At 36.7% G+C, this 16921-nt stretch overlaps 2 protein-coding genes across 12 annotated transcripts in view; one reads left to right on the top strand and one right to left on the bottom strand.

The window, feature by feature from the left end:
* LOC119072671 (GTPase-activating protein skywalker) overlaps window positions 1-15436 on the bottom strand; it is a 75195-nt gene extending 59759 nt beyond the window's left edge. For 7 of the 11 annotated variants that reach the window (XM_037177939.1, XM_037177937.1, XM_037177935.1 and 4 more), the window contains exon 1: window positions 14978-15390. The gene's annotated coding sequence lies outside the window, so the exon portion shown is untranslated. Of the gene's footprint in view, window positions 1-14977 lie in introns of all 11 variants that reach the window. The other 4 variants (XM_037177945.1, XM_037177941.1, XM_037177947.1 and 1 more) reach the window with 3 other exon arrangements.
* Window positions 15437-16077: 641 nt separating this feature from the next.
* On the top strand, window positions 16078-16698 carry LOC119072690 (transmembrane protein 258). The gene is made up of 2 exons (XM_037177960.1): window positions 16078-16315; window positions 16399-16698. The coding sequence occupies exons 1-2, from the start codon at window positions 16198-16200 to the stop codon at window positions 16536-16538; spliced, it is 258 nt and encodes an 85-aa protein (XP_037033855.1). The 5' UTR covers window positions 16078-16197; the 3' UTR covers window positions 16539-16698.
* Window positions 16699-16921: the final 223 nt, after the last annotated feature.

Raw genomic sequence — 16921 nt, forward strand, 5'->3', positions numbered from 1 at the left:
CCATAATTGTGTTTAGTTTGTTTGAATTAATAATGATGTCGTTTTCGTAGGGCAACAAACTTTATGAATAAAAAATTTATTTTTCCACGAAAAACGTCAAATGATATTGATGAACATTAATGAATGTTTGATGAGTGGAAATCAATATTTTTGGTTAATAAAATTATTAAAAAAAATATGAAATATCACGCTCAGCCCTTCACCGACATGATTCGTTCATATTTCGATTAATAATTAAAACTGTGTGGGCTGCACATAGAAAAGGTGACGGTTGGTCGTAATACACAGATTTGGAATACATTTTCAACACGAGAATTCAATAATCGAAAATATTTCGTCTACGACAGAGGACCTTTGAGCATTTCGGTAACACTTTTCTTTTGATTTCATACAAAGAAAGTGATTATCACCATCGTACACAAAATAGTCAGTCCAACGATGACAAATTATACGTATCCTTGTCACTAAATCCACTACGCATAAGCTGCTTGCGAATACATTACTAATGAATGAAATGATATCTCGGAAATTATTCAATTGAAATGAAGAGGAATTACTCAAACATCGTATACCACACCGAACAGCTAAATACGACAGAAGGAAATCACAGATTAGCTCATTCAAAAATGCTTTATTTGTCGTTGAGCGAATACTGAGAAAAAATCGTTTTTTAGTTTTTTACTCTAGCGGTCCGTATCTCAAATTTCAGTTACTTTGCATTTCAGTCGGGCAAGTTGTCATTGTACATGTTTTGCCGATAAAACGATACTGCGCGTCTAATTTTAACTTGAGATATGGTTCTGCTGTTCTAATTTTTAGGTTGCGCCAGTTACTTTATGGAAACGGATTCTTCGATACTTACGACTTCTCGAGAATTATGAATCTCTGTAGCTGTCAGACAGATAACTAGTGGGTTTCTTGTAAGCTGACCCAGAGAGCATACGGAGAAAAGTTTGTGTACATAAGGTCACACGATTCTTAGTTATTTGTCCGGGTTGTCTAGAACCTTTAAGATGGGATTCATTAGAGTAGACCCTCTCTTGATACTAAGCGTTCAAAAAATTCCGAAACATTTTTTTTTTTGGCTCGTTACTTTCTAATGTGGTCACAATGATTTCATTCGACGAGCGAATTTGGTGGCATAGTGTGTTGGATAAGGAAGACAAGAAAAATACTCATACACTGCTCACTGCACCCTAGACACCTGCTGCATCGAAAACTGTCCAGTCCCTATTAATAATCTACAGATGTCATTGGAACCGACGGATCCGTGTCTTGTACTTAGGACACCGAGACCTATGCCATTTGTTACATTCCAAAAGTTTTAAATTCTTGGAGCTTTACTAGAGAAATTATCTTTCGAAAAGTCCAACATATTTAACATTTACTCAAACAGTGTTGGTTTGCAAACGAGATTAAATGGGAATCGCCGCCAAATGGGAAGGACAAAACACAGGAAAAAATTAGTCCTAACCCTTGAGCCGTTTCTGAGAATTAGTGGATGCGACTACCAGAAGCAGTCAGGTACAACTTGAGAACATATTTTAATGGGGATCGGTAGAGGGAACAATTCTCAGATCTACTGTGTACATAACAAGGGATAAAAAGTTGAAAAGTAGAGTTTTCGTGTGAATTTTGTTGATCTGAGGAGTAGTCGAGGTCAATAAACACACACAAAAACGAGACTTTTCAACTTTTATCCCGAGTTATGTAATGGAATTTAAATGTTTTTGAAGCCGAAACCAAATTTCTTGTTTTCCCTAGGTGTGTAATAAGCCACTTTCGACCCAAAAGAAAACAAAAGCATGTAAAAATTATGGCTTTCAGTCATCTGCTCTCGGAGCAATAACAGTCGAAAGTCCACCATTTTCGAAGAGTGATATATCCTTGACAAAGTGACTGCGCCAGCCAGTTCAGATTGATTCTAGACGCGGTTAGTGAGCTCTTTCGAATGACGACATTTTTTTTGAAAGCGGTCTTTTATGTTGCATTTTTAGAGCAATAAATTTTTCCGCTCCCTCGGTGAAATTGGGCCACTTCTGTACCTTTCTGGTAGCCTTTTTTTCAACCAATTTGTCGCCTGAACAATAAGCTCTTCAATGATACCAAGCATGCCGCCATCAAAAAAAAATTGTCGCCATTCGAAAGAGCTCACTAACCGCGTCTAGAATCAATCTGAACTGGCTAGCACAGTTATTTTGTGACAAAATCTTTGTCAAGGATTATCATGTCCGGAGCGTTAGCGGAGGACTTGACGCAGTCTAACTTCCAAAAAAAGAACGAAGAAAATTTTTTTGAGACGCGGCAACTATATATAGGCGAGATTTTAAGTTTCTTTCCTTTGACCTGTATCACCACAAATCCTATTCTATCTTATTCGCGCTTCAAATACGAGCAAAACGAGCTATCATTCGACTATGTAGCTTTAAAATTGCAGGAGATACATCGTTTTGAAATTGGTCACTTTTCATACAAAATACACCAAATTGACTTTTCCCAAACAAGCAAAATCTTTCAACTTGTATGTTTCTATCTATCTATCTATCTATCTATCTATCTATCTATCTATCGACGGACGATCTCGGAAACTAGTCAGCCAATCTCCATGAAATTTTGCAGGAACCTCAGGGTGGGCATAAAAATGAAATTGTGATACGCCATTACCCCAGGAAAAACCAGAATTTTGTTTTATTGGCCTCGAAGTGGTTTCTGAGTGTGGTTTTCGAGGGTCGGGAACGCGTTTTCGGCTGTAGCTTAGCTGTATTGAAACCTACAGAGGCGTGCGACCCATCAAATGGAAGGTATTCGTAACACGATTCGAACAAAAAATAAATTTAAAAAATCGGGGCAGATTCGTTTGAGCTAGAGTGATTAGAGTGACCAAATTTTGAGCTACTCGAGCGTAGGATGAAAGGACTAATATTTTTTTGGGTTATGAAAGATAGAGAGTTACTTTTTTCGGCAAAGTCTCAGAGTTTTACGAGTAGAACAGAGGGGCATATGTGAAAAATGTCGAAAGTTGGAAATGGGTGGGTCAATTGGGGTTTTGGAGATATTTCTTGAATGGTGGCAGACTTTCTTCGTCAAATTTTCGATTTTCGTTAAGTTTCGTCAAATTTTCGAATTTAGTCAAATTTTCGATTTTAGTCAAATTTTCAAATTTCGTCAAATTTTCGATTTTCGTCAAATTTTCGATTTTCGTCAAATTTTCGATTTTCGTCAAATTTTCGAATTTCGTCGAATTTTCGAATTTCGTCAAATTTTCGATTTTCGTCAAATTTTCGATTTTCGTCAAATTTTCGATTTTCGTCGAATTTCTGTTATAAACTGTTATAAAAAGCAGTGTTCTAAAACTTCTAAAACGACTGATATCCCAACAAAAATCTCTGTCACTTTTCGAAAATAATGAAATTTTGACTTTCAACTGATTGTTAATCGGCGGTCCGTACTTAATCTCTTCTCAAACCAACCGTTAAAATTAAAGACCGAACGTAAATGATTTCCCATCAACATAACGAGTTTGCATAAATAATAGTATGCTTCAAACAGATTGTCGTTTATTGTTTGTGTATACGCGCGCCTATAAGCATACATTCCACCAATGACCCTGACGATGAAGCGTTAGTTCTTATTTACAAATCAAAACATAATTTCACATTCCTCAATCTGCGATCCTTTATATTTACATACACGCACACATGGCTACGGGTGTTTTCAATGAATCAAAATCAAAATAAAAATGTTTAATCACGCAAGTCGCCACTTTAAAATAATAGACATTAGATCACATGCGATGGTTTTTCGAACACTTTTTTGCAGTTGCCAATTTTTCATATGAAATCTTATTTTTAGATCGACGCAGAAAGACGTATTGTTTGTTTACTTATTTTTATTCTGATCGCTTTTTACATAACGGCTGTTTATAAGTATGTGCCCCCCGTGTGACTTCAGTCTCTCTATAACCGTGTAATGGCAACGAAATTCCAAGCGGAAACATTTCTATGAATAACACTTTTCGTTCGAGATTTATTCGCTGCTAGACTTTTATTCGGGGATATCACTTATAATGACCCAGCAAAATGGTTTTTATTATGTTATTTGTATCAACTGGATGAAACGAATTCTCTAACCAATTCGCCGGTTAGACAATTCAACCCACCGCAGTGTGTATATAAAGCTAAAATGTTCAAAATAAAATGACATTTATATTTAAATTAATTTGGATGATTGATAAATAAATTAGCTACGAACGAATTAATGTCGACGTTTATTCAAACAGAAGCTATTTTTAGCGTCTCGGAATTTGATTTTTAGTAGAAAATAATTTTTTCGTATTTTTCGATGCGCGTATTAGGCATGTCTTTTCTCGTTTTTAATCGCATGCTACACACGACGCAATCAGTCGACAAATTTATGATGCCGAAAATAGAACGTAATCGACTAGGTACTTAATCGAATTACGGCACACAAAAAAAAGGAAAGTTACGAAAATAGAGTAAATTTTTGGAGATACCTGTTGTTTATGTACCGTATTACCATTGACATTCACCTTTGTCTGAAGGACGGAATTATTTTTTTTTGTTGTTAATTCAGTCAACAGGCGAATAACGTGACTGTTTGCTTAATCGGATAAGTTTCATTGAAAGAAAGTTTAGCCTTTATTGTCTAATTTGACGGTATACAAACGGTAAGTATACCATCTAATGCTTGACGTCTTTTACTTCATTGGTTTCAACAAACCCTTTGACAAAAATTTGGCAAACATACAGTGGACGTCAGTGAAATTTAGATAGGAATTTGCATCAGCTGGTTCATTCATACGAACAAAACTGCTTTTTTTGATCGTTTTATTATCACCATTGAAACCTCAACAATCACTTGCACATTCCGCCACGTACATTCACTATCAACATTAACTTATATCTTGACTATCACTACTATCACAGTTGAACTGAGTTCATTCCAGGCATGAGCGCCGCCGAAAATAAGCCACCGCCGGCCATTTTGAGCAAGCCGCGCCGCAGCCGAGCCGGTGCCAAAAACACGGCTCAAGCCGGCTTGAAACGGCTGGAAAATGAAATAAAGATTTCGAAAGGTGAATGGGTGAAATAATTTTGAAAACCGAGATTCCTGTTGATCCTAAGCAGCTCAAGTACTTTTTGAATTTTTTTTTTTACAAAATTAAGAAAATTTTGAAAATTTTCTTGAATTTTCATGAATTTTCCAGAATGGTATATTACGTCCTCGCTTCTAAGTTTGTTGTTTTGGCAAGTATGACTTTCGCGGAACGAGCCGAAGGCGCACAATCAGTTAATTCACAAATTTGAGGAAACTTTATCGATCTTTGCGAATTTTCTCGATTTTTTTTTTCTTTTCAATTTTTACTTGATTTTCGTGAGCTTTCGATTTCTTCTCGAAAACCATTTTCTTAATGAGTTAAATGACTGTACCGGAGCATGATTTTCCATTTAGTTCAAGTTTTGAGGCAATAAAACTTGACGTGTTAGTGAACCTTAGACTTAGAGACTTGCTTGTAACAAGACCAGTTCCACTTGCACTTTGAACAACCTAATCTACCTACATTTTCGCTTTCCGTACAATTTCATTTTCATGCTTACTAGTTCATTTTCCATGAATTTATCGAAACGTTTTTATTTTGAAAAAAAAAGTTAAAAGGAACCTCCAGCCGAGCCGTTTTAAGCCGGCTCAAGCCGACTTTTTCGCCGCCGCCGAGAAATTTTTTTCGGCTAGCCGCCGCCGAGGTTTCTCCGTCGGCGCTCTTGCCTGCAGTGGACGTCAGTGAAATTTAGAGATGAATTTGCATCAGCTGTTCAGCTGTTTTTCAGCTGGTTCACTCATACGAACAAAACTGATTTTATTGATCGTTTTATTATCACCATTGAAAACTCAACAATCACTTGCACATTCCCTATCAACATTAACTTTCATCTTGACTACCACTACTATCACAGTTGAACTGAGTTCATTCATTAACATGCAAATTCTTCAGCAACGAAATTCCATAAGGCGTCAGAATGTGCAGTGCTTGTATTCCACCGTCGAATTTGCGATCAGTGCATTCGTCCATTATGTGGCCAAATGTTCGAACAGTAGGGTTTTATTTATTTATTTAGCGTATGGTTTGTACAATCTATGTTATTTACATTTGTATCTTATGACTATCTACAATTACCACCGAGAGGTCTTTCGACAGGTTCGGGTATTATTTAATCGTACAAGGTCTTAACTTAGTTTATTTCACACATTAATTCTATATGTCCATTGTAACAAGATCCCGCCGGGAGGTTGAACTAGTCAACAGATTCGGCAACCGAGTGGTGACATCTGTTATACGTTGATCGTACTTTCGACACGAACCCCATGTGTGATATTGAACGGGCTGTCACTTTCGCGTCTAATTTGTCGAAACTTTTGGTGTCTTTGGCGCCATCTCTGGAGTGATACGGGTACTATTCCTCTGTCATCCAATGTGTCGTCCTTATTGCATTCAGATGAATATTTCGACTGTTTTTGGGAAGGAATATTATTGATTAGGAAGGGATTTGGAGTGTCCCAACATGTTAGACAGGCTAACAGAGGTAGGGAAAAACCGGAAAGCGCAGGACCATGCCGAGGTGGGAATCGAACCCACGACCCCTGGGATGATGAGTCAGCGCGCTTACCCACTGATCCACCGAGGCCACCACAGTAGGGTGATGTCGTAAAATTCCATCTGAACATTTGACCGTCACAGCACTCATGGCCGGAGTGAAATGGATTCACACTGAGAAAAAAGATTACGTCTGACACGTATAAACTGTGGTAAGGAAGCTATACGTCAGACACGTATGCCTGCTCGTGTTGTTATACATACGTGTTGTATAAAATACGAGCGGCATGTTTCTTACCTTAGTCATCGTATATTATACAATGACTATGTATGTAAATACGTGTCGTGTGTAAGTACGCATACGTGTCTGGTGTATAACTTCCTTATCACACTTTATACGTGTCAGACGTAATCTTTTTTCTCAGTGCAGCATTTTCCACTTCTTTCTCAAATCTTCCAATTTTTCATTCGGTAATTCGATTAGACTTTCGTTTAAAAAAAGAAGGATTATTAGACCAGATGGAGGCTCAAACGTCATTTATGGTTCTTCATCAAGCCATAACTTTAAGCGCGAAATCACTCTTTGATACCCAGGAGTTCCATTTTCAAATATTGTGAGTAACATGTGAGCAACGTAACTGCTTGTACTTGTTTATTCGAGTGGAATGGAGTAGTGGACGCTTGTGGTAATGTTAAAACCGTATGAAGACGTATAAGGAGTTTTGTTTGTATGAGTGGATCAGCTGAAGCAACACTATCTAAAGATCACTGACGTCCGCTGTAGCAAAACATAACTAGAACTTGTTGGAATTTCACGGATTCCGATCCGGACTTCTAATAAAACTAAGATGTTCACACTTTGAACGTTTATTAGAGAGTGACTTGTTCTATGAACAAAGCATCGTATTTATATCTAATTATCTAATTCTAAGTCTACTACGTTGATATCCATTTCATTAGGCTACTATTTTAGTGTGTCTCCTCGAGTGTTCGACTTGAACGAGTTATATTAATTGTATAACTCCAACACTCCCACTCAATTCATTTAACTCGTACATGAATCCAATACTCCCACTTAACTTTCATGTTGTCGGTTCCCACTGAATTCGTAATGTGGACCATTGTCTTTATTTCACCATCGACTCGACCATTGACTATCGACTCGACCATAGACCATTGTACCGCATCGACCATTGTACCGCATCGACCATTTGTACTGAATCGACCATTGTACCGCATCGACCATTGTACCGCATCGACCATTGTACCGCATCGACCATTGTACCGTATCGACCATTGTACCGTATCGACCATTGTACCGTATCGACCACTTTATTGCTTGTGAGATGGGACTGCTCACCCAGTTGTGACTAGCTCCTCAGACGAAATCCACGTCATACTTGGAATTTACCGCCACTGAGGGATATACTGCCCACTCAGTCATTCGCTGTTGCTACCAATGAATTCTCTGTTGCTACCCATCAGCAACCCATCATTGACCTCATGCAACCATGTGAGTTTTGACTGCTCACCCAGTTTGCCAGTGACCATCTCCTCAGACGAAACGATGCCATGTTAACCGCCATACTTGGAGTTTACTGCCACCACACTGCGACTGCCTCCTCAGACGAAACGACATACTAACCGCCATACTTGGAATTTTACTCCGCCACCGGTCTTGTAGCGTAGCTACATTCGCTTGCACTTAACGGTGCCACAACTTTCCACAGATCACATACCAACCACAATTCAATCGTACAGCGAGTGTTATTGACACCCCTTCCAGTGCAAACTGGCGCTGCAGATTAATTGCTTCAGTTCAATGTGTCTGGGCCCATAACCTGTTGGAATTTCACGGATTCCGATCCGGACTTCTAATAAAACTAAGATGTTCACACTTTGAACGTTTATTAGAGAGTGACTTGTTCTATGAACAAAGCATCGTATTTATATCTAATTATCTAATTCTAAGTCTACTACGTTGATATCCATTTCATTAGGCTACTATTTTAGTGTGTCTCCTCGAGTGTTCGACTTGAACGAGTTATATTAATTGTATAACTCCAACAGAACTAACATCAGCCTCGAATTTCTTCGTTGAAATAAACATATTCTAGAAGAGGATTGTTAATAATGATTTGCAATTCCATGAGGATCTTCGTAATTCACAGGAAATCGAGTTTCCATAAAGTGAGTATCTACTGCGACTTAATAAACAAACGTACCATCCGAACATTGCTACCAAGTTCCAGCGCAGTTCCATTTTAATTTTCTAAATTAATATTTAATCTGATCAAAGTCAAAAAAATGATTCTTTTATAACCATTTCTATAGCAAAAATAGCTAATTTTAGTAGACTTGTACGGACCCGCAGTACTCATGAACAATAAGAGCTATTAATAACGAAATCTGACTATCATCGATACACTTACAAGTGAGTGTTTTTCGTCCGCTTTAGACCACATTATAAAAGTGTTCAGCTTTATCACTTGTTCGTATAAAGCTGTAAAGAATTCAAGAACTCCTCAAAGATTATTTCAAGGTAAATCGTTGCAAATATTTTGATATTTGTCTTTTAAGTCTTTGCTAAGTTCGGTTTGATGCGGCTCAAATGTTTATTTAGCTATAAGCATTTTATTCTGTATGCGCGTTAAAGAATGAAAACACAAAACAAAAAATACATTTAACGCCTACGATAATATTTATCTCATTTTCTAATTGAATGCGCGACAATCTTGTGATAAAATGTTAAACATGTAGGTATAATGTATATGAGCAAGCATTAGTGAACATAAGTAAATTTTCTGAAAAACACTTAAACCATTTTATTACATAATTTCTGAGAGTATAGCGTACCCAATGTATTATGTGCCGTACCCATTCGGTTTTATCTATTCGATTTTTCATTGAAAATTTAGATCAAACGCTCGGAATCATAAAAATACTTTCCATTATTCTGTACTTTAGACGAAGAAGGCATCGTCCTATTCTAACTTTTGGTAATCACTAATCACTAATTTCTTTTCTTGCTACACGATATACCATTTCGGTCATCGACGCGCTCCATTATCGCTTCTCATTGTTAGCATGTTTTATCGCAATTTCTCCTTACTGCTGGGTTGGGTTTAAAGAACTTAAAAGTGCAATGAATAAAATGAGCAAAAACTAAATTAGTACTGTGAAATGACATTTAGCAAAGTGGACACAGTGAATTTTAGGCTTATTTTATTGATGTTGTGATTTGAGTTTTAGTATTTAGAGTGATATCGCCAAATCTTCTGGTGATTGGGGAACAAGCGGTCTCCGATTTTAATGAGTGATAGCTCGTTGGATTCGTCTTTCAATTCCAAGAAACACGGTATCTTTCACTTTTTCTATAAAAAAAATTGTTTTCTGTGAAAAGCGTTCAAAAGTGAAGACATGTCAGAGGGTACCGAAAACAGTTTTTCGACAATAACTCAAGAAAAAGTTATTTTAAATTGTTGTAATGTTGCACGAATGTCAACCTTGGAAAGACCTACAGGTAGAGTATACGCACCGCTTGGTGCGAGTAGATCCACGAGAGTTATGACTAAAAATATAGTGAATGTTCGGAGAGTCCGCCTTCTCTGAAGCTTCGATGTTCCACGAAAGTGAGTATGGGGTGTTGTAGCTGACCTCACCCACTATCGTTCCACATATAAATGAACCCAGTACTTTTGTGCTGCAAGCCCACAGATGTGTTGGAAAAAAGTTGGTGCCAACATGCAGATTTTTTCCTTCTTTCTGTAGGCTTTGTGGAACATCGAAGCTGCAGAGAAGGCGGACTCTCCGAACATTCACTACAATTTTAGTCATAACTCTCGTGGATCTACTCGCACCAAGCGGTGCTTATACTCTACCTGTAGGTCTTTCCAAGGCCGACATTCGTACAACATTACAATTTAAAATAATTTTTTCTTGAGTTATTGTCGGTACCCTCTGGGAGATGCGGGAAATCAGAAACGAAACTACATTTTTTATTTACATCTTTAAAAAAAAAATCAATTTAAAATCGCTTGATAAGATTTTAGTGTAGACAATTGAGTCGTACAACTTTACTATTGCATAGAAAAATAGGTCAGCATCCTCTTAAATTTTTTGTGTAACAGTAACTTATTAAACGTACGAAGAAACACCTTTGGATTTTTGGCTAAAACATGAAGAATCGATTTTTTTAACTGTGAAAATTCTATGTCTCCAGTTTCGTGGCTGATCACAATGTGAATGTGAGATACTCTCAGAGTTCTACAACAACCAAATACAAAGTATACAGTAGAAGGTTCCAAAAATAACCAAATAAAATTGTACCAAGTCATTCAAATCGAAACACTCCGATCCGAAACATGTTTCGAAGACTCTGCAGAATTCTGTGAATCTTGGAGACAGTGATACCGTACATCAAATGCAATGGAAGCGAAGGGAAAATGAATTTTGCCTGGTTTATGGTCCTCATAGACAGAGGACCTCGGCATTGCACGATATTTGTTTCTAAATTTTGTCACCCATGTCAAAAATGGTCTAAAATATCAGTCGATACTGTCCAGAATCTGGAAATAATCTGCAATTCTGGAAAAATTGGTCACTTACATCAAACGCAATGGAGGCGAAACGAAATTTAATTTTGTCTGGTTTATGGCATACATAGACAGAGGACCTGGGCATTGCACGATATTTATTCCAAAACAGGGTCACCCATATCAAAAATAAGTCGAAATATTAGTTTGAAATCAGTCGATACCGTGCAATATTGCACGGTAACGACGGTTTATTTACCCATTTTTCACGCTATTTTTGATATGGGTGACCCTGTTTTGGAATAAATATCGTGCAATGCCCAGGTCCTCTGTCTATGTATGCCATAAACCAGACAAAATTAAATTTCGTTTCGCCTCCATTGCGTTTGATGTAAGTGACCAATTTTTCCAGAATTGCAGATTATTTCCAGATTCTGGACAGTATCGACTGATATTTTAGACCATTTTTGACATGGGTGACCAAATTTAGAAACAAATATCGTGCAATGCCGGGGTCCTCTGTCTATGAGGACCATAAACCAGGCAAAATTCATTTTCCCTTCGCTTCCATTGCATTTGATGTACGGTATCACTGTCTCCAAGATTCACAGAATTCTGCAGAGTCTTCGAAACATGTTTCGGATCGGAGTGTTTCGATTTGTATGACTTGGTACAATTTTATTTGGTTATTTTTGGAACCTTCTACTGTATACTTTGTATTTGGTTGTTGTAGAACTCTGAGAGTATCTCACATTCACATTGTGATCAGCCACGAAACTGGAGACATAGAATTTTCACAGTTAAAAAAATCGATTCTTCATGTTTTAGCCAAAAATCCAAAGGTGTTTCTTCGTACGGTTAATAAGTTACTGTTACACAAAAAATTTAAGAGGATGCTGACCTATTTTTCTATGCAATAGTAAAGTTGTACGACTCAATTGTCTACACTAAAATCTTATCAAGCGATTTTAAATTGATTTTTTTTTTAAAGATGTAAATAAAAAATGTAGTTTTGTTTCTGATTTCCCGCATCTCCCTGACATGTCTTCACTTTTGAATGCTTTTCACAGAAAACAATTTTTTTTAGAAAAAGTGAAAGATACGTGTTTCCTAGAATTGAAAGACGAATCCAACGAGCTATCACTCATTAAAATCGGAGACCACTTGTTCCCAAAGTTAAAAAAATCACCTGAAGATTTCGCGATATCACTCTTAATTTTTGGAAAAATTCGTAGAGCTTTTGAACCACTAAAAAAGGTCTGTAAGATGGGGGCGCCTCTTCATAAAGTAGGTTTAAAATTGTATTTTTGTGAATATTTTGTGCGAGGACGCAATAAGAACCTGCCCACAATAAATTCTAGTGGTCCATAGACACCCAGAATTCACTTTTCAGACTATTGTCCGGAACAACTTCAGGTGGCGAAAGATCAAAAAATGAAAATTTTCGAGTAGCGAGACCATTCTCACCTTCACAAAACAAAAACTTTAAGATATTTTCGTCCCGTTTTGTTATTTCTACTCTATACTGTCCACCCTACCATGATAAAATGAAAAAAGTTTGGACAAAGTGAAAACTTGACTTTGGTTCCCGATGGTCGATTTTCAGAGGATATAGGAAACATCTTTAATTGCTTTTGCATTGCAGTTGTTGAGTGTTTATCATTTCTAATGAGAACTTATCAAGTTCTAAACAGAAGAAGAACTTCTCATTAAGAACGCTGAGCACTGAACAAATTTTATAATTTGTATGATGACCTTCTAAATGTTAATCAATGAGCTTGTCTCAGGTCACAGAACAATAACATTATTGTTGTGTTGTATTGTCTACATTACAGTCTTTAACATTTCAAATGTCTATAACTGTCAAAATTTTCTGAGAATTTCATTGTGTCATTGCGGATTCACAATGACACAATGACGAAATCACAAGTTTATTGATCTCAACTTTTTTAACCTTAATGACGAAGTGTCCTGCTATAATCAACAAATCTTTTACTTCTGTTGTTTAAAAATTGTCCGATCTTTTACAAAATCTTTTACTTCATTTGTTACAACAAACATTTTGCGGTAAAAGTATACACGAGACAGTCCTCATCGATTCATTTTGGTCATTGTTGTCAATCACAGACGACTATAGCCGGCTATCATTGAGGCTTTAGAATACGACGATTAACATCTATATTCGCAAGTGAGTTCACGGATCTCAAAATGATTTTTGTCTTAACAAACAATTTCAATATCGACCGCTTAGCCTTTTCAAAGCTTGTAACCGGTTATAAACTCTGTAAGGTTGTTGTGGAATCAACATCATGTCTTTCACACCAAACCTTCAACTTCTGTACTTTTACTGTACGCTATGAAAGCCTTCTGAGCTTATTTCGGCCGCCGTTATTGATAATAATAGATGAATTGCAGAAAATCGAATCCACGGAGTCACTGGAATCAAAGTTCCGTGTAATCCACGTAGCAACCAATTCGATTAGTCAGTCGATAAGAGAATACAAAATTCACTTATGATGTTTAGTCATGTTTTTTCCGTATATTGAAAAGCCACATGACTAACATTGCGGGTGTTTTAATAGCAATATGGAAATGTGGTCGAAATCCGATACTCAAGTATCGACAGAAAAGTCGGAGTAGGAAATTCACGCACAAAGAAAGCATTTTGAAGGTAACACGCAAGGTTAAACGTTGACAATATGACGATAATTTTAGAAAATGAATCAGAAGCTTTTGAGGGCATTCGGGTAATTGAACTAGAATAAAATTTGTTTTTGTTATTAATATAGGCGCTACAGGGTGGATCGATCAAGTGGAAAAAGGTCTAATGGAAGTAAACTCGTCCAATAGTCTGGCAGCTTATTTTATCGAAATTGATTCCCATTATATCAGCGGGTTGGGTATACATGTCACAAGACGAAACCCAATAAAAACCCGAAAAAATAAACGATATTTGGGGCTGTCATAAGTCCTTAGTTTCGTATTGTTGTGAAATTTTACGACTTTCCTTTGCTCTAAACCGTAATGTGCACCAAAAAAAAACTCGAAACCTTTACGCAAACATTATCTCGATTGGAGAGATGTAATTTTGGCAGAAAGTACAAACAACTTTCGAATGTATTATACGGACACTTGTTCAGGGGAAAGAAAATGAAATGGAATTCCCTACGATAGTACGTAGATTTCGACTGAAAAAAGGGTTCATTTCATTGACGACATTCATTTAATGTCAACAGAAATGTTTAGTCATTTTTTAGAAAGCAAAAAACTGCTGACAAAATACGAAATGCTCGCACAATTTTTCTGTCGGTTATTTCTCTTGTTATATTTTACCCTGTCGTTGTGCATTGGCTCTTTTTGTTATAAAGAACCTTTGGCATTGTTTTCATTTACATGTTAGGGTCAAGGATTATGAGTTTCGAACAAAGCTTTGCAAAAAGCATTAAGAAGAAGAAGAAGAAGAAAAACTTGGAATTAAAACAATGATTCACTGTCACACCGATGAAAATTTAACCCACAAAGCGAGTGTTGGAAAATGAAGCACATAATAAGCACATTCGACTGGTAAATATTTAGCTTGCTGATTAATTGTACTCAGCTAATTATGCAAATCAACCAATCAAGAAAGAAAAGTGAAACAATCAGAAAATGAACAAAAACATCACATCCACTCCTTTCTTATATGGATCGAACAAATTATCACATTTCAGGTGCCCTACACCTTTTTAGGTACGAAAAATCAATATTCTTTTCTGTCGTTCAACAATGATTGGACGAAACATTGCGTAAGAATAACCAATTTCGAAACTATATAAACCGACACAACACTTACCATCAGTTATGGACCAACGAAATGACAACGGGATCAAATAATTCTCGTATTTTCAATTAAGTAACTGTAATAGTTTCTGATTGATTTTGACTTTTTTCCACTTCAATAATCCAATTTCTTTCTGTCATTTGCACAGTGTGTGTTTACATACATTCTCTTCGTGTATAATAGAAAGAGCACAATCAACGAGTCTTTTGCATTGAAAATTTTCATTCAATTATCGCAATTTTTTCGAAATTTACGCAATCAATTATCACCTGGATATTAACGATATTATCGCGGAAGCTATTTAAAGATGACAGTTGATCACCGTACTTTCGGTAGAAATCAATTTAATTGTTCAGATTCAACTTATTCAGATCTAACCGAAAAAAAAACTTGTGATTCGCTCACCAAAAATATTCTGACTGAAAAGGAGTAACAAAAAAGTGTTAAAATCGCGAAAGTCTGTAAAGAAAATAACAGCGGCAGAATCCATCTCCCAGATTGAAATGTCAAACAGAAACAATTTAGTTGGTATAGTAGAATCCGTCTCCCTTTTGTTATTTCTTCTGAACGAATATTCTGAACTGAGTGATTCAAATTTTACTCGCTTCGGTTTTACATTCCGCATATCTATGATTTATGACAAGACAAGACTGAAGAAAGTTTAATTCAATTAATTAATTTTGAATTTTTTATTGGAACAAAAATCTGTTTCCTCCTCTGACAGAGGCATCTACATGTCTGTACCGCTATGGGTACAGACGGTACAGACGACCCATAGGAAGAAGATTTTTTGACATGTAGGTGGCACACAACTCAAAACTGATTTAATGATCTAGTACAAAAACTGCGTTCGTTATCTATAACAAACAATGCAGTTAAGCAGCAAAATTGGTAAAATTTAGCACAATATTCAGACTATGGTCATGAAAATCGACGACCTGAATCAACGTGCATCGATACAATACCAATGTAGTTTCGTTGCAGTCAAATCAAATGTGCATTCGTTACACAGTCGATGAGATATTTTGAATTGAGACTAGATACTAGAGAAGGAAAGTGCATTGATAAGCACGTCTCTAGTACTATAAAACCTTTGAAATGTCAAAAAGTGTCACTTCCAATTGTTTTGTGATAATATAAGCCGGCGGGCCACGTAATTTTGTTCTTATCTCTGCATTCGAAACATTCCAAATAATTTTGTAACATCGACATTCCTTGCTACGCTGTCAAAAATGGACTCATCATTCACCAGATACGTTTCACCAGTGAATCCTTCCGTATTTCCCCACTTAGCAACGGTTTTGCTGACCATTGGAACGTTTTTCACTGCATGGTTTTTCGTGTTTGAAGGTAAAAATTGAAGTGTTCATTCCACTCGTCCGCAAAATTCCGCGCTAATGCTGAGCTTGTTTTTTGCATTGAAAAAAATTCAGTTTCACGACCGAGATCAAATGACAATGAATCGCCGAAGGAGTCTGTCATCTTTAAAGAGCTGTTGATCAGTCTATTTGCTGCTGTGTTCCTCGGCTTCGGAGCTCTGTTTCTGTTGCTGACCGTTGGAATTTACGTATAAAATCGTGTGTTACCGGGACAGAATGCAACTTTTTTGTACTTTAATCGCTCGCTAAGTTAATCGTAATTAAGTTTCCCTTCTTCTGTTTTTGTACAGGATTCAGAACTAACGTTCGTGTTCTTATGTTTATAATAAATCGCAATATTTTCGTATGGGTAAATCGGAGTTTTTGAAAGAGTATTGGCGTAATATTTCCTTCTATTGGTAAGTATTGGTGTAACATTTCCTTATACAGGCGACTATTGGCGTCTTTCCGTGACTATTGACGTCTATGTATGACTATTGACATCTATTCGTGTCTATTGACGTCGTGATTATTAGCGTCTATTGGTGACTATCTATTGGCGTTTATTGGTGACTGTTCCGAGAATCATGTCCGGAGC

Source organism: Bradysia coprophila (genome assembly GCF_014529535.1).
Source record: "Bradysia coprophila strain Holo2 chromosome IV unlocalized genomic scaffold, BU_Bcop_v1 contig_84, whole genome shotgun sequence".
Classification (NCBI taxonomy): domain Eukaryota; kingdom Metazoa; phylum Arthropoda; class Insecta; order Diptera; family Sciaridae; genus Bradysia; species Bradysia coprophila.

Bases quoted from the DNA above. Each gene is read 5' to 3' on its own strand.
- LOC119072690 (XM_037177960.1), top strand. From the start codon at position 16,198: ATGGACTCATCATTCACCAGATACGTTTCACCAGTGAATCCTTCCGTA. The intron at 16,316-16,398 runs GTAAAAATTGAA...AAAAAAATTCAG, and splicing joins ATGGTTTTTCGTGTTTGAAG to TTTCACGACCGAGATCAAAT.